General features: G+C 35.0%; 3 protein-coding genes across 3 annotated transcripts; all 3 read left to right on the top strand.

Annotated features, from left to right (window-relative positions):
• Positions 1-5,140: 5,140 nt before the first annotated feature.
• On the top strand, positions 5,141-9,287 carry LOC107723164 (eukaryotic translation initiation factor 3 subunit F-like). The gene is made up of 8 exons (XM_016531691.1): positions 5,141-5,285; positions 5,469-5,539; positions 5,841-5,920; positions 6,962-7,099; positions 7,186-7,277; positions 7,450-7,586; positions 8,585-8,698; positions 9,169-9,287. Exons 1-8 carry the CDS (start codon positions 5,174-5,176, stop codon positions 9,244-9,246), a joined length of 822 nt encoding a protein of 273 aa, XP_016387177.1. The 5' UTR covers positions 5,141-5,173; the 3' UTR covers positions 9,247-9,287.
• A 221-nt stretch (positions 9,288-9,508) lies between these two features.
• LOC107723165 (palmitoyltransferase ZDHHC3) lies at positions 9,509-14,793 on the top strand. Its single transcript, XM_016531692.1, has 9 exons — positions 9,509-9,680; positions 10,454-10,542; positions 11,424-11,497; positions 11,667-11,779; positions 11,925-11,986; positions 12,297-12,417; positions 12,554-12,626; positions 13,056-13,200; positions 13,845-14,793. The coding sequence occupies exons 1-9, from the start codon at positions 9,556-9,558 to the stop codon at positions 13,934-13,936; spliced, it is 894 nt and encodes a 297-aa protein (XP_016387178.1). The 5' UTR covers positions 9,509-9,555; the 3' UTR covers positions 13,937-14,793.
• Positions 14,794-15,290: 497 nt separating this feature from the next.
• On the top strand, positions 15,291-18,669 carry pip4p1b (phosphatidylinositol-4,5-bisphosphate 4-phosphatase 1b). The gene is made up of 7 exons (XM_016531698.1): positions 15,291-15,516; positions 16,690-16,880; positions 17,015-17,121; positions 17,787-17,892; positions 18,011-18,063; positions 18,172-18,262; positions 18,361-18,669. The coding sequence occupies exons 1-7, from the start codon at positions 15,414-15,416 to the stop codon at positions 18,505-18,507; spliced, it is 798 nt and encodes a 265-aa protein (XP_016387184.1). The 5' UTR covers positions 15,291-15,413; the 3' UTR covers positions 18,508-18,669.

Raw genomic sequence — 18,669 nt, 5'->3', positions numbered from 1 at the left:
TTATTGTGGCTTAAAGTAACTACATACTGAAATCAGGTTCAATAAAAGTGAGAAAATCATTCAAAAAAGTGGTTTGCCAAAATATTTTTTCTTGCAATAATGTCTTTTTTTTCTAAAAAAATAAAAAAATAAAAAAATTTTGTTATTAATAAAATATTGTTAATTTAAAAAATGTGTATATGCCAGTCAAGCAACTGCCATAAGTTAAATGGGAATGCTAGTGGATAACTTTCACCAGAAATTAAGGACTAACTTGAGTATAACCAACACGCTATTTTGTGACAAGAAAACTGTAAAACAGGAAACGATATTACAGATGAATGTAATTTGGCACAAATTATCTCAGCTAACAGGGAACATTCTCAGAAATTTGTTCTAGCAAAGTTTACTCAAAGAAATAAGCATTCTTCCAGTAATGTTAATAGAATGATTGTTCGAAGTTATCTGTTTTTTAATAACATTCTATACTATTTAAAAATCAATAACATTTTAGTTGGACATTGGTTAACTTTTTTTAAACTTTAATACTTATATATTTTCAAAGGTAACTTTCCCATAATGTTTGCAAAATGGTAAAATGGAACATTCATATAACCAAGAAAAAAAGTTTTTAAAAAAAGCTGGATGTTTTGCATGTTAAGAGAAGATTCAGGAATAATGTTTTCATAACTTAATGGGAACGTTAGAAAAGCATTCTTTCAACATATTTTTTTTAAAATCTGGGACTGCCCTACAACAACATATGCCAACAACTATCCTAATATGTTAATAGCAGACCAGTAATAATAATAAAAAAAACATCTAGTCTACAACAACAACAAAATCTACCTTCTCAAATATTCACATCTGTCATGACTCAGGTAAAGCTAAAGATAAGCATTCAGCTAATGAAGCAGTGGAGCATGATGAGAACATTGGCTTAAAACAAGATAACAGTAAAACGGTCTGATATGGATTCTGACCAGCTGGACTTCTTATTATTCTATAATTTGTTTGGATGCTGGTCTCTGCAAAACACATCTTTGCATAATTTACTAAGATATTTTCCCTAGACACTTGGTGGATGTATCAGTAGGCGGTCTGCGATGGCCTTATTATTATACTAATCAAAGTTGCAAGCCTTCCCTGCTTAGTAAATTAGACTGTGCGACCACATTCGCTCACTCATCAGTGTTGTCCTTGAGAGCAGGGGAAATTTTTAAGAGGCTATGCATCCTTCAATAGTTCTCTTGTGGAGAAAATGTATGTTTGTTGTGGCCTGAGAATCAATGTGCCAATAAGAGCTAAGGCACTGATCAAAAGCATGAATGAGACATTCAGTGCCATTAAAAATGCATTAGGGCCAATCTGTGAACCAGCAGGGATTTCTGGACTGTCTCTAGGCTGCCAATAGGTAGCTGGGCACTTAGTGCATGAAACTGAAAATCGATAATTGGCTCTGACGTGAGTGACAATGACCATTCTTATCAGTTTTTTGGCTTGGTGATCGGCAGATTGCCCTTTTCAGACTTACAGCGGTTATAGTGATAACAGTGCAATGCATTTATAAAATGATGTTTATTGCGTAGGCCTACATCAAAAATGTTCCAAAGTTCTTTAGCGTAACCGTGACAACATGGGGCGTACTTCCTGTAAGCTTTGCTGATCGCAACGAGTTTAAAATTGTTTGAAGCTGGCGGGTGTCATAAAGTTATAATCACCAACACAAAAGCAGCAGTCCATATTTTGCATTGAAACTCATATGAAAAATGATTTAGGATTTTCTTTGAAACAATTTTCATTCAGAAACATGAGGGAGAGTATGATGACAGAATTTTAGTTTTGAGTGAACTATTGCTTTAAGTTAGCAAATGCAGATCTGCAATATCTTTGACTTTTGAAAGTTTGATCAGTTTTACTCTCAAAATCACAGTATGGTGGTGGATGTCTGTTTGGGGTCAATGGCCCTCTATTGGCTATACATTTTGTCCATCCTAGACTGTGATGTTTGACACACACTTAACTTTCAACACACGTTTGCCACTATTATGGCTCTCAGACATTAAGAGGATGACTCAGCTAAATGAGAAAAAGAGGCGACAGTATGCAGTGAAGCACATTAACAGACAGCAACACTGTTTTGTGTGAAAAGAGGTGTGAAGTGTGTATGCGCTATATGGAGTTTCTTGTTTTTCATTTATATTGCGCTGGGAACATATTTTTCAAAAGTAATTATTTTCTTTCTGTGTAAAACTTTACTAATTAGGAAAACTACTGTAATGTGAAAATAAATCATTGAAAAAAGACTAAATATATTTTTAACAAAGTATTGATCTATATACTGCATGCATGAAGAGACACAACAAAACATTCTAAAATATATTGCATATTTTTTTTAACAAAATTAGAAAAGAGATTTATGCTGTGAACTGTTAAATTAATAACAATATAGCCTATAGCCTAATAGATGTTTCCAAGATAATAAATTGCGTTAGAAGTATGCAGCAACGACCTCACTAGCAGAGAGATGATGATGGAGTTTCTGTGTTTCTGCTACTTAAAAAAGTTTTTAAAACCTTTCGGAAATGAGCTGAGCTGTGATGTGTGAAATCTGGAGACAGATAATTGGATCAGCAGTCATCAGACTGACATAACTCTGCGTGATTTATCAGATCCCACAAGAACACATATCTTCTGAGACATGATATGACCCAAAGAAGCTGAAACTGTAGAATAACAGGCAGCTGACAATGCAAAATGACACTGCAATGCAGGATAGAGGCTGTGCCACATTTAAGGTTTTGCTGTCTATTTGAGAGAAACAAATAAGTTAAGGACTGTAGTTTGAAATAGTGACAATAAAATAAAAAGATCAATAATTATGAAGCATTTCAGCCCTTAAAAATGAAAAGATTAACACTTATGGAACACGAATATGGTCACTGTCCCATGTCCTTTGTAAACAGTAGCCCTAATTACAAAGTTAATACTATTGATAGAGTGCGGTGGTTTCAAGGAGCATCAACTGGCATTGTAAAACCACTGGAATAAATTGTTCTGAGGTTTATGCATTTTTGATGGGCACAGAAGTTTAATTTCAGTTATATCATTTAATATGGCATGTATAATGAAATACTGGGAACTGAATCATTTTACTAATAAACCCATGGACACTCATAGCTATAAATAAAAAATAATACATGCTAAAAACTAATTGCCAACATTTTCCAGATTCAGGTCAATCAAGTATTAAAAATGTTTTCAACCACCAAACAAACTCACTTCTTATTTGAATTTAGGGCTAAAATTTAAAATTTGGACTAAATATTTAAATGATATGCATTTTGATGATGCCCCCAGGTGATGTCAGCCACTAGTGAGCTAAACGAACCATCAAATGAACCAATGTGACTAGCAGGTATTAACCAACGGCACAGCAAGCTAGATTTTAGGTTTTTACATTATGCACTTTTCTGTATGAGTGATTTGACACTGTTTTGGGGAATGAACACATTTTGTTGAGAACCAAGAGGGAGTTTTGATAGCTAAGACTGCCGTGCATTTCCGCTGCCTTGCGGCATAATTTCATTGCATTGACTTTTGACTGCCCAGAGGCAGCAAAATTTGCATAGCTTCATATTTAAAGCTGCTGTAAGCCATTTCCCCCCCCCCCCCCAAAAAAGGAATCTGAATAAAATAATGAGTGTTCACAAACAGGTAGCCCGTACAAAAATTCAAAACAACTCCTTAAATTCTTCAGCCAGGAGTCCCGCCCCAAACTTACCAATTGGCAGAGCCTCCTCTAAGATTTCTGATTGGCTAATACGTGTGGTTGCAGTGACAGATACAAGGGCCCTGTTTCAACAAGGAGGTTCAACCAACTCTGAGTTAAAAATTTAACTCTGAGTTGACTTGCCCTGTGATGGGAAACTCTGGGTTTTTGGTTTAATTACAGCTGACTTGAGTTAGTTCATTCAACTCTGCTGATTATAAAAAGCCATGATCAATGGAGCTCCTAAATTACGATTCACCACATATTTGCGATTCAACGCTTAAATTTAATTCTTAATCCCTGTTATAATATTAGAGGTGAAAACTGGCAGAATGGCAAGTTATTGAACTAATAATCATTTTCATGGTATCCCACAGGCCAAAAAAAAAAAGAAAAAAAGAATGTGGCAGCAGCTAAAATGGAAGTATAAAAACGTAATTCAATCAGGTAAAGCTTTAAACATAAAAGGTTCATGGATATAGGCTACATGACTTTACAAACATTTGACATTAAATACATATAATTCAGTGTCTATTTCAGTGTGCAGCTTATAAATATTTATAATGTATGTATAAAAATTATTTTATGTATTTTTATGTATAAAAAACATAATAACCATTACAGACATTATCATTACAGACACTTTTAATCCCCTTTGAAACCGATGCATTTAAAAATATATACTTTTTTGTTTTGAATTCCTCTGGTAAGTTTACGTTTTAATTAGGTGGGTCTGATTAAGCTAGGAAAACTGGGCAGAAAAAATAATGAACTTTCGCCACCTGCTGGGCATATTGTACAGTCAAACATCTACCACCACCTCACTGATAGACTAGCTGAATGTACAGTAAATACCTTTTCAACTGAATGGGCTGTGAAGAATTCTAAAGAGAGACTCGCCTTCATCAGAATAATTTAATCTAAACATAATGTAGTCAAGTATTACATAAATACATTGGCAACTGACGTTGTTTTTACACATTTTTCACCTGTCACTTTTTGCCTTGAAGTGAATTCGTTGCTGAATTCAATGTACTATAGTCTTAGTATTTGATCGTTGCAACAGCACTTATGCTGACTTGAATTTAGCAAGTTTATGCTAAACCACATGATCCATGTTATGCAGCATGACGTTCCAATGAGCATCTTGTGCTTCACTGCAGTCAAGGGCTTTTGAAGAAGTTCACATGATAATGATTATGTGTTTGATTTGTGACCTAGAAATAGAGGAAATGTTTCTGAAATTTAAGAACTTTCTGTTTATTTTTAGAAATAATTGTTGCCAATCTGGCCAACGTGGTCTCAAACTGTTTTTGTCAGCCACCTACATCCGCTAGGGGGCAGCAGCACGAATCCCATGGAGACCTGCGCTCTCTCTCTTCTTCTCTGTTTATCATCATCCTTCACTTCCTCTACGAAATCATGGCGGTCCACGGCCCGGTCGTGAAAATCCACCCGGTGGTTTTGGCATCGATTGTGGACTCATACGAGCGCAGGAATGAGGGAGCGAGTCGCGTGATCGGAACATTACTAGGTGGGTCCTTTATTTTCTCGGAGTGAAGTCCGAGACAGTCGCGTTTAATAAAGACAACATAAGCGTCGTTTTGTCTTATGAAGCATGTGTTGTAGTCGAGCAGGATGGATGAAGAGGATGAGAAAGCGCATCTGCACTAAATTTAAAGCTCACCACTTAACTGGTTTAATTTGTGTCACACAGGAACAACAGACAAGCATTCAGTTGAAGTCACCAACTGCTTCTCTGTTCCTCACAATGAGTCTGAAGATGAGGTGAGACAAACAGCATCATCTCATTTTCCCGTTAAAGTACTATGAGGTATTCGTGGTGTACCATAGTATCTGTGGTATATGCCGTTTACCTGAATGATTACTTTACACTTACTAAACATTTCTAGAAATTACCATGGGACCACCATATTTTTGGATATGTACTATAAAATTATTGAATGTACTTTGGAGTTCCACCGTGTAAATATCACGGTACATGAATTTCAAAAACATGATCCTTCAAAGAAAAAGTGAACAACACACAAAAGTGACCTCATCCTTGTTTACAATATCTATATCATAGGTGGCTGTTGACATGGAGTTCGCCAAGAACATGTACGAGCTCCATAAGAAGGTTTCGCCAAGTGAAGTCATTATTGGATGGTATGTGGCCACTTATGCGAAGGAATTCAAACAATTTAGTTTGTCTCAGATTAATTTCATAGCATAGATAATATAGTGAATTAAAACCATAAAATACATTATTGTTACTTGAAATAAAATAAACATTAAATGAAGTGTAAATTATTTCAGTTTTCAAGTGAATGTTTATATTTTCATTTCATAGAACTTGATGCACTAACATATCATAGAATATAGACGTAAAGAACTAATAGAATTGACAAAAAAACTAAACTTAAACTAGCTAAAACTTAAAATAAAATGGCAATAAAAAACACATTCAAAATATTTAGCAAAACTGCAATAATGTCTCAATGATACTAAATATCACTTCAACAGTAGAAAGGCTTTAAGTATTTTGCCAGTCATTATGGTGATACAGTTGTCTTTAGTTCACCCAAAATCTAAAATTTACTCCACCTCAGGCCATCCAAGATGTAGATTAATTTGTTTCTTCATTAGATTATATAATATTAGTTGCTCACTTAAGGATCCTCTGCAGTGAATGGGTGCCATCAGAATGAGAGTCCAAACAGCTGATAAAAACATCACAGTAAACCACTCCAGTCCATCAATTAACATCTTGTGAAGTGAAAAGCTGTGTGTTTGTAATAACTCCATCATGATGGCATTTTAGCTTCAAATAGTAGCTTCCAACTAATATAAAGAGTCCTCTCTCTGTAATACTGTTTTCGCTGGTGAAAAGAGAAATATGCAAAACAGTTCTAGACCAATATGTTGATGTATTTTGTTTCTTACAAAGAAGCAGCTTTCCACTTCACAAGATGTTAATTGATGGACTGGAGTGATTTACTGTGATGTTTTATCAGCTGTTTGGACTCATACTGACGGCACCCATTCACTGCAGAAAGTGATTTATTGCTAAATTTCACTAAATTTGTTCCAATGAAGAAACAAACTTACCTACATCTTGGATAGTCTTGAGAGTGAATACATTTTCCTTTTTGGCGGAAAAATTCTTTTAAAATGCAAACATAATGAGCACAATCTTTTGTTTTGCAGGTATGCCACAGGATATGACATCACAGAGCACTCTGTTCTGATCCACGAGTACTACAGCCGAGAGGCTCCGAACCCCATTCACCTGACTGTGGACACGGCACTGCAGAGCAACAAAATGAACATCCGTGCCTATGTCAGGTAAGATCATCTAGACAAAGGTAGATTATTTCTTGCTGCTCTCCTCTGCCGCACTAGCAGTGTTTATTTGTTGTTTGTGTTGTTAGTTCCCAGATGGGCGTTCCGGGCAAGACGGTTGGTGTCATGTTCACCCCATTGACAGTCAAGTACATTTACTATGACACAGAGCGCATTGGAGGTCAGAATTTTTTCCACTTATAAACATTTTTGTGGATTATTCATTCTAAATTGAATGGCACTACTGGTTTACACAATATTTTGGATTGGATTGTTGTTACAGTTGCATATTTTAACAATAGCATTTTCTTTTGAGCACATTCTTATAATGGATTGATCACCTGTTTCTATAGTTGACCTTCTACATAGGACTCGTGCATCTCCCAGCCGTACCAATGGACTGACCACAGACCTGGCCCAGGTGGCCAGTGCAGCAGGACGCGTACAAGAAATGCTGTCCACAGTGCTCTCATATATAGAAGATGTACTGGTGAGTGTCTCTTTGGGACATAATATACATTTTTTTGGTGACCTATTTGGTTTCAGAGGTAATTTATCCAAATTTCTATCCAAAGAGTTGTTTTTTTCATTCTTTATTAATTGCTTTGCTGCACAGAAGACTTTCCGTCTTTTTATTTTAATAAGTTATTAATGCATATTATTTAAAAAAGTGTATGAATACGTGTAAATATATAAAAATATATATAAATCGAAATTAAATCGAAATCGTGATTAGACCAAATGAACTTTTCCATGACATTTTAATTTATTGAGATGCACCTGTAAATGCTTTCGTTGATTCAACGTGACTAATAAATACACGACTACGGCAATATATGGTTTATCTGAGTTCTTATTATTATAATTTTCATTATAATAAAGTATATCTATAATGCAATGCTAATCGACATAGTCTTTATCACTGCTTAGAATACTATGAAATATGTTGTGTGCCTTATTCTATGTAAGAAGCCACGTCATCTCACAGAAGGATTTATTCAAACACTCGGCTGACGTTATGAAGTGAGTTTGGAGTAAAAACATGTTATTAAATGTGGTATTTTCATGTAGTTCACTGAGAAGCTACACAAACAGCTGTCATTATCATGAATGATTTATTCGATTTCATAATCGTACTTCATAATCAACAGAATTATGAAGTAATTCATAATCGTAATTTGTAATCAACAGAAACATGCATTAGCCGAACTCTAACAAACCATATTACAGATGCATTGTCAGATTTAAGTTGAACCGCGGTCCTAGTGCATGCCGAACCGTGTGTGGAGAACGGTACCGTTCGATTTTTTACCGAGAACCGTTGCACCCCTAGTATATTAGTATTTGATCATTATAATGTGCAGTTATATTAAATAAGTTGTTTTATGGAAAATGCAAGAATCCCCAAGAGTTATCAACACTTGTCTTGTAGGATGATCTCACAAAATCCATTTTTGTTTAAAAACTGAAATATATATTTTTTTCTAGTCTGGTAAAGTGATGGCAGATAACAGTGTTGGTCGTTTCCTGATGGATCTTGTGAACAAAGTGCCCAAGATCACAGCAGAAGACTTTGAGAGCATGCTGAACTCCAACATTAACGTACGTGACATTCTGTATAATTTGATATACTACATGTTTTACATGCTTTCAGGGTTCCCACAGTCATGAAAAACATGGAAATATCACAGTTTTGTTTTCTATGTCTGGAACATCATGAACTTTTTTTTTTACAATGAAAGTGAGGTAGCTGAATAGAAGTTTTCTCTTCTACAATATTTCAGTGGCTAGTTATTGCTCATATGTTAAATAAAACATGTTAGCCATAGTGATGTGAGTGAACTGACCTCTTTTCAATGAATCGGTCAAACTAGTTTTATGTACTACTAAAATTATCTTTAATGGTACCTTAGCCAGTCTTCCTGAATCAAAATGATTTATAAAAAGCTTTATCCAAGAAATCACAAAAAGCTGTAAAATATAAAACAGTGGAAACCCTGTAATGTCTCTCAGACTGAATCATAGCTGTGTTCTGGTGTTTATGGAGTGCTCATACTCTTGTTTCTTTGCAGGATCTGTTGATGGTGACCTACCTGGCAAATCTCACTCAAGCTCAGATCGCGCTTAATGAGAAGCTAGTTGTTCTGTGAAAACAAATGAAAATAAATAAAAAATGTTGTCATTCCAACAATCTGTGTGATTTGTTTGATTTTAAACACTGTGCTTAGATATCTGAGATTGTGAGAACATTCCTTTTAAACAAAAAATAAAAGGTATTCGAAAGTTTGCGCTAGATGTTTAATTATATGATGTTTTGACAAGAAGTATTAGCAGACACCAGACAAAAACACAAACGTTCACAGGTGGTCAGGACTAATGAACGCGGGCGACGGACACGACGAGAAGATACGTAACGCCCGTCCTTTTATGACGTCATCGGGAAGACCGCAGATGGAAAGATGGCTGCGTTTCGCTGTCGGCGAGACCCGTGCGGCTTTATTTGTCTCATTTTAACTTATTTCAGCGTCTTTTACGCCGACTATGTTGTGATTCAGTATGTCCTGATCCCCGCGTATTCTGAAAGGTGAGTACCGTATGAACGAAGCTTTAAAGAGCCAGCGTTTGGTTCACGTAACAGCGCCCGTGATCTCATGAGATCATCGCTTTATAACGGTTCCTTTTTAGAATCACCCATAGCAACAGCCGTTCAAAAGCAGACTGCGTGCTGAATGTTATCAGCGTTCTGATGTGTTTTCCCGCGAGCTGTGTTTACAGTGCGTTTAAACTGTTTGCAACTAGTACCAGCATCGTTGTCACTGCGGTAGAACAGCATTCAACGTGTGTTTACTACACGTTCAGTCTGTTACACTATGTGGTCTAAGGTTTCAGGGTATCTCACATGAAATTAACAAGCTTTCATACCTTATACTGTAATATATTATTATATACCGCGCTCGCTCTCTTTTTTGGACGTGTACTGTGGTATTGTTTGAAGTAACGTTACTTGGAAGTAAAATGTGTATAGAGTTTATATCATTCCGTTCTCCATGAAACCGTAACATGTCACAACTTTATTTGGACATTAACTTTTAAAATAGCAACCTCTTATAATTTATCAGGCAATCACTAGGAAGAGTTTTGATGAAAGAAAAAAAAACGCTTGTGCTTTTATATATTTGTTGTTATAACCAGTAAGGCAACACTATCACACATAATGTAAAGAAATTGTTTGGGGTTTATTGGTCATTTTCCTTAATTTCAGTCCTGTTAAGTAGCTGGCAACAAATTACTACTGCATTGAATACATATGTGAGATGCAAAATATAATGTTTATCTATTTTCTCTGTTTGTGTTTAGTGTATGGTGCACTCTCCATGGAGCTGTGTTTAATATTATTTTATTACTGTTGCTGGCGTGCCATTCAAAAGCAGTGTTCTCTGATCCTGGTGAGTGCTCTTATTTCATGGAAATATTGTAGACTGATTGTGTTTTAACCCTATGAAGTCTAATGTATCATATTTGATACATGAATTTTCAAATCCTCTAAATTCAGCATGATCAAAACTTGGCTAAAAATTGTTGTACACAATCTACTACATGCCTTCTGTCCTCTGCTTGATAGCTTATACTTTTTTGGAAGTAAAAGGCTTTTTAGTAATTGTCCACCTTCACACGTCTCTTTTTTTTGCGAAATACTTAATGATTTTTATGAAGTTTATGAAGTAAGAATACTTTCATATTGTAAGTATTTTAAGATGAAATCATGTTAAAATGCAAGTATTAAATATCATACAACAGGCTTTTGAGGAATGTTGTATTGCTTTGCATTATATGTTTTGCCCCCCACAATAAAAACTACAGAGCTTTGGTCATAAAACAAAACATTTAAATTTCATCATACTAAGATTATTGGGAGATATAAAGTGACAACTCATAATTATATGCATTTTATGTCAGTTGGACTATTATAAAGATCTAATTGATTTAAGGTATCATAATTTCATCTTACTTTTTGACTATAAATAACATTTGAACCCATTTGCTCAGTTTAGGCCTTTAAATGAAAGTTTTTTTTGTTTGTTTTTTCTCAAGAATGAGCTCTATACTCTCACTATGTCATACTATATGGACCATACTTTCCTGTTATTAAATATGATACAAAACATAACACACATATGCAAACTTTTATATTTTATGTTAGAATTTGTCTTGTTTAATGAACTGACTCAAAAAATGGGATTTCTCTGACTATCATTTCATATGTCAGGCTTTACACAGGGTCAAAAAGGCTATCAATGTGCATTTGTACCATTTATTATTATTACAGGTATGGTTCCTCTACCTGAGACAGCCATTGACTTCTCAGACTTGAGGTCCCAGTCCAACCGTCTGAATGACAGAGTGAGTGTTGCTGGTCTTTGTACTCCTGTAACAGTGTTTGTAATGTAGTTATTATGTTGATTTAATAGTGGTTCACATAGTGTGTATATTCTGTTTACTGGCTTTGGATCTTATTTCACAGTGCATTTGCTCTCTGACATGTCTTTAATCTTTGTGTTGCTCTCATCAGGGCTGTGAGGGCTGGACAGTGTGCAGTCGCTGTGAGACGTATCGGCCTCCTCGAGCCCATCACTGCAGAGTTTGTCAGCGCTGCATCAGGAGAATGGACCATCACTGCCCATGGTGAATCTCTCATCATTTTCCATTAGCCAATGTTGTCAAATTGAATATATTTTCATGTTCGGGTGTATTTAAAGTAGAATAAGAGTTTGCAATATAATGTTTTGTTTTTGCAGTCTTTCTGATAAATGTGTTTGCTCTTTTATAGGATCAATAACTGTGTTGGAGAACTCAATCAGAAATACTTCATTCAGTTCCTCTTCTACACAGGTAAGTTTTAAAAGGATAGTTCATCCAAAAGCCACTCCAAACCTGTATACCTTTTTTCTTCTTCTGTGGAACACAAGAGATGATACTTTGAAGAATATTAGTAACCAAATAGTATCAGGGTTCCCTTTAACTTCCATTGTATTTTTATCCTTACTATGGAAGTCAGTGGGACCCAAAACTGTTTGGAACAACATAAAATTATAGAATTTCCATTTTTGGGTTAACTTTCCCTTAAAGAACACTTGTAAAGAAATTCAGTGTTTTCCATTCCTCTCCTCTATTGCCATATTGTTTCTGTATGACATTGTAGGCATGGCCAGCTTGTATTCCATGGCGCTGGTGGTGTCAGCATGGGTGTGGAGAATAAGGAGCGAAAGAGAGGGAGATGAAGATAAAGAAGGAGAAGAAGCTCCCAGCAAACATCTCATTGTGTAAGTCACCAATACATGTATAGGTCCTGTATATGTCCGTATAAATTGTATAACGATTGTAAATATTGTTTAAGATTAATGTTCTTTTGTTAGCTTTTCACTTCTCTCACACTGTTCTTGGTCACTTGTTCTACAGGGCACATTATATCATTTTGCTGGTGGAGTCGATACTTTTTGGAGTTTTTGTCTTGGTGATATTTTATGACCAGGTATGCTTCAACATTATATAGTTCCTAATTTTGGACTATATGTTAACATTATAATAAACAGCAATGCCACAATTGTAATATTTCATATTGAACTTTTACTGCTTGTCATTTTGCATTTATCTGAATCATTTAATTAATTTAAACATCTTTTGCCACCTTTACATTGCAGATGATGTTTTGTGTGTTGATCCTCGTTCACAGCTGATAGAATGAATCCCATGATTAATGCAAAGTGTCTCTTTTTAAACTAAAGTCTAAACTTAATCATGCATAAAACTTTAACACTATTCTTTTTCTGCTTTCTAAACACTAGTATTTTCTTCAGACAATGCAAATCTTATTTATGTAATTAATTGTTGAAATTTAAATGTTTTTTTTTTGCATGTGTTGATCTGTCATCTCCTGTCTCTCTGTTGTTTTTGTCCCAAGCTGGTGTCCATTATAACAGATGAGACGCCCATTGAACAGATGAGGAACAGACTAATGAAAGATAAACCCAACAACACCCACCCAACACACATTACACACACAAGAAAGCCCAAAATTGCATTGCTGAGGGAGGTTTTCGGACGTGGTGAGTTTAATGCTGTTTATTTACAGCGTCTGTTTTGATCCTGCAAGCCTGTTGTTAGAATTGCATCACTGGTACTGTTACAAATCCAAAGCATTGAGAAATAATATGTTTTACATTATTTAAAACAAAACAAATTGTAAATGTTTTTCAAAGTATCTTATATTCACCAAGGCTGCATTTATTTGAGGTAAAAAAAATACAGTAAAATCAAGAATTTTGTGAAATATTACTATCATTTAAAATAATTGTTTTATATTTTAAGATGTAATTTATCCCTGTGATGCAAAGCTGAATTTTTAGCATCATTACTCCGGTCTTCTGTCACATCCTTCAGAAATCATTCTAATATGCTGATTTTCTGCTCAAGAAACAATTCTCATTAATATCAATGTTGAACACATATCTCCTGCTTGTGGAAAATAATTGATTTTTCATGATTCTTTGAGGAATAAAAAGTTCAAAATAACAATTTATTTGAAATAGAAACCTTTTGTAACATTATAAATGTCTTTACTGTCACTTTTAATAAATGTAATGCATCCTTACTGAATAAAATTAATTCTTAAAAAAAAGTGACCCCACACTTTTGAATAGCTGTGTACAGAATAATTGTTTTTCCGCTTGTATTTCTCTTATATTTACAGGTTCTATAATATGTTGGTTGTTCCCACTCCATTCCTCCCCACCTTCTGTTGGCGGCATCAGTTATTCAGCACTTCCTGATTACAATGTGTAACTAACCAGTTTTCCATCGGTTCCTTTGAACATTTCATCAGTATCGCATCATGTGTAGGACACTGAATATTATGTTATATTGGTGCAAATTTCAGCTATGATGAAGGAAGAGTGCTGCTGTGTGAGTGTGACTTCTGCTTGCTGCTTCTCACACACACACGCACACATACAAATACAAGGTACTTCTACAAACCTGGATCTTTTTCCTTTCTCTGTTCATCTAAATGATTTCTCTTCATGTAACCCAGGACATTTATTGGTTTTTAATATAATATTAATTATGAGGATTAGTCAGTTTTCTCTCATTAGTATCTTGTTTGAAGTTACTGAAGCAGTATCTTAACCTGTAACCAGTATATATTTTGTTACATAACCATTGATTGGCTTTAATGGACATGAGGACACACTCGCAAGGTCAGCTGTGTTGACTTTATTTCAGGTAAATGCAATAGGATGCACCATCATTCATTTTGTTATTATTGTGTGTGTTTGAGTACATGGACTGTACTCCATTTTACATAAGGATTGTAAATAAAGATGTATTTTATAACTTTAATTTCTGACAAAAGTGTTGCTGCATTTTCAGGGTACTGGACTACTTTTGTTGAAGTGCTTGGTTTTGTTTTGTTTGAAATGTTAATGTTTTTGCTGTTTTATGGACAGCTTGAGGTATGTGTGTACATAACAGATGAACATGTATATTGATAATGTTTACATTGATATTTATTGTAATTTACCTGTGGATTGTTTGTGTCTAATGCTGCTCTGACTTATGTGAAGTAAAAGACATCTTTTCATATTCTGGCTTTTTCTCTTGAAAATTCCAAGTTTGAGTGGAAATAAACCAGTAGTGGTAAATATAGCCTACATTTCTTTCTGTGTTTTATTCAGGATATCTATCTACACACACACACACACACACACACACATATATATATATATATATGTGTGTGTGTGTGTGTGTGTGTGTGCATAAGAACGCACACAAGTTTATTTAATGTTTATTATTTGTATTTAATGTTATTATAGAGTATTATATGTGCGTATAATACATGTTATTATTTGTATTTGTTATTATATAGAGTAATTAAATAACGTGACTAATCAAATTAGTTTAGGATTTAGTTTTGCGCACAATGTAACATTCTCTAAAACAGGCAGCTTTTATAAAGGCGTGTATAGGTAGTGGTGAACATTAATATTTCACTAGATGCACAGCACACCTAAATGAGTAAGAGCTAATTAAAAAGGGATCATATTAATTTTTCAATCCTTCTGAGCTCGTCGCTTACTGGCCCAATCCTTGATCACGTGTTTGTGTTGTTATTTTTGTTGTCGACTTCCTGGTAGCAAAAAAATCATGTGATCATGTGACGCTTCCTGGAGCTTTACTTTCACGCATCACTTTTGCTCTCCGCAACAACATTGTCCAGCAGCAAACCCTAAATCCACCGCAGGATTTTGCGCTCGTTTACGGCATGGCTAACGGTGAGCGATCGCCTTTGCTGTCGGACAGTCGCGATGGAATGAACGGGCTGTCACCGGGAGATGAGCCCTACCGACCTCCGAGCAAACCACAGAGTGAGTCAAACCTGACCCGCATTGACAGAACGCTTTTGGAGCTGTCTACCTGTCCACAGCATTTTTGGGCATCGTAGGCGAATTCGAACGTACGACTCGATTCGTTTCAATTCGATTGGAGCGTTCGAACGCGCCTGTGATGCCCACGCTTACATGCTGACTAGCTAGGCATTTATTATTTATTACTTTTATTTTGATTTATTTAGAGCACAGCACAGACTGAGAAATAATACAAGTTAAAATTGTTGACCATTTGTAAAAATGTTGAGTACCTAACTACACAATATTGCTCTGGGTAACAAATCCATTTTCTTTGCTTTGCACAAACTGCATATAAATGGCAATAAAATTAATTAAAAAGTTAATATGGTTAGTAATTAAGGGATAATGTTAGGTTAGGCTTTGTATTGATGTTGAATATTTTTATATATTTATTTACTTATTATTTTGATGTATTTATTTACATAATGTTTTTGTAATGTTTATTTAGATAATAATATTTTTGAATTATCAATTGCAAAAAATCTTACTTTTTTAGTATTGTACTTATTTATGTATATTTATAATTTATATAAACTTCATGTATAATTTAAGTAAAAAGTTTGGAGGCCATATCTGTTAGTGTAAATCTATTAGCGTAAGTGTATTCACTAATGTTATGTAAAGTATTGTTTTTTTAAAGCATTGTTCTTACCCGTTTGTATGGAAGGTTGATTCTGCCATGAAATAAAAAGTAAAAAAGGCTAAATAAATTTGTCTCTTTTTCTCTTACAACATTTTCTCTTTTTATCTTACAATTCTGACTCACAATTTTCTCACAATTGTAAGTTTGGAGTTGCAAGATAAAGACTGGCTTTCGTAGTTTGCATTCTGATATTGGTTAAAAAAAATTCCCTCTGTTTCAATGCAAATATTTTAATTAAAAATGAATTTATTTTATTAATTAGTTTTAATTTCTTTTCATTGTCACAGGCAACCTACAAATATGTATTTAAATAATATTATTAGTAATGAGTTCTATTTGATGCAAAAAATGTTAGTCTTAACCTTATATATTTAATATTTCATTTGCATGTCAATTGCTAAATGTAGTACAATCATCATTTTCTTTTTCCTCTCTTTCTCTCTCTGCCGTCTCCTTACAACATCTCTTCTGCTCTCTCTCCATCCCAGATTTCCCAGCGTTCCCGTCAGCTCCTCCCGCGTCGATGCTGGGAGAGGCTCCTCCACCGTACTCCCCGCTGGGCTCTCCGGAGAGCGGCAGTGCTCCTGTTATCAGCTGCAGAGTGTGTCAGTCGCTTATTAGTGTGGAGGGTAAAATCCACCAGCATGTGGTCAAATGCGGCGTCTGCAATGAGGCTACGGTGAGTTAACGAGCACATTTCATTTAGGATTCCAGTCATCAGACATCCCTAATATTATGTGCAATATTTGTTTGAAAACTGTACTAGATTTAAATGAAAGTTTAGACTGTGATATAACTTCCTGTTTTATCTAGCCCATAAAGAATGCTCCAGCAGGAAAGAAGTATGTGAGGTGTCCGTGTAATTGTCTTCTCATCTGCAAAGTCACCTCGCAGAGGATTGCCTGCCCTCGACCTTACTGGTGAGAGACATTACCATCCTTCATAAGCCTTACAACAAAGTATTAGGTTAGGAACACATATATATATATATACAGTATATATAGTTTTTTTAACTGTTCTTTTAAGTTTTCTTCATCAAAGAATCCTGAAAAAGACAGGCTTCCACTAAATATATCAATAATCCATTGATAATAATACGACTTGAGCACCGAATCAGCATATTACCAGTTATATAAGCCAGTTATAAACAGTTATTTTGAATAGTAATAATGGATGCAGTTCAGCTTTGCCATCACATAAATTTATGAAAATATTTTTATGAAAATAGATTATGTTGATGATTTTGCTGTATTTGTGATTAAATAAATGCAGCCTTGGTGGGAACAAGAGACTTCTTTCAATAATGTTATCACCACAGAAGTTTTGAACAGTAGCGTATATTCAAAAACATGTTTTGTTTTTTATTAGTGGACTTTAGTAGATAAGTCGGGAGATAATTATGATTTTAAAGATTTTAATGACATTAAAGATTTTTGATTTGATATGATTGAATGCCCAGAGGTTGTTGTGCAATGAAGTTGATAGTGTTTTTCTTATTAGTTTTAATTATGAGTTTCCAGAAATTCTGTTATTTCATGTTTTTGTGTGTACATGTGTGTCTTTTTTTTTTTTTGATGGGGATCAGTAAGCGAATTATCAATTTAGGTCCAGTTCATCCTGGTGCCAGTAGTCCGAATCCTCAGCCTAGTGGTGCCAGAGTTTCCTGTGGCCACTGTGGAAACACTTTTCTGGTAAGAAATTTTCATATTCATGCACGGTTGCAATATTTTAAAACTCTTTATCATTTCATTTGCCCTAATAATAGCCTTAATATAGCTGTGACTCGATGTCTCTCTGTTGTTGATTTAGTGGACAGAATTTACAGATCGGACATTGGCTCGCTGTCCACACTGCAGAAAAGTGTATGTTAATTATTATCCATAGACCTTCCTCTATTTAGCACCAGCAGTTACATTCACTGGCTGCAAGTAAAATATTGGCATGTCATTCCATTCTTTTCGTCCATACAGCTCATCGATTGGCCAGAGGTACCCTAGAAAGCGGAGTTTGATATGTTTCCTGCTGTGCTTGATCTGCATTATAACGACTGCAGGATTGATTGTAAGAATAAAAGCATTTTTAGAGTTCATTATTTCAAAACGCACCATCATTTCAGAATACCAGGAATCCTCTTTTCTGTGTTCTGTTTCTCTTTTTAGGCTGGCACGTGGTGGAAGGCAATGAAATATAAGGGGATTTATGCCTCCTGGGTATTTTTCATTCTCCTGGTGCTGATCACTTTGGTCCGAGCTTTACATTGGGCCTGCATGAAAATCAGTGAACCGCTGCACAACTACTCATCATAGGAGTGATGAATGTGGAGGAGGAAGGGGTAGAAATGAAGTGTAAGAGACGAGAATAAAGAGAAAACAGAGCAAAAAGATGTTAATAAAGTGATGCTCTGTCAGGAAAATATCCAAGTCATATTTCACCCCAAAATCAATGCAAAAAAAAAAAAAAAGTTTAAT

The sequence above is a fragment of the Sinocyclocheilus rhinocerous genome, unplaced genomic scaffold, assembly GCF_001515625.1.
Source record: "Sinocyclocheilus rhinocerous isolate Xijiao unplaced genomic scaffold, SAMN03320098_v1.1 scaffold1325, whole genome shotgun sequence".
Classification (NCBI taxonomy): domain Eukaryota; kingdom Metazoa; phylum Chordata; class Actinopteri; order Cypriniformes; family Cyprinidae; genus Sinocyclocheilus; species Sinocyclocheilus rhinocerous.
The sequence above is the reverse complement of the archived record's forward strand: the minus strand, read 5'-3'. Positions and strand labels throughout refer to the sequence as shown.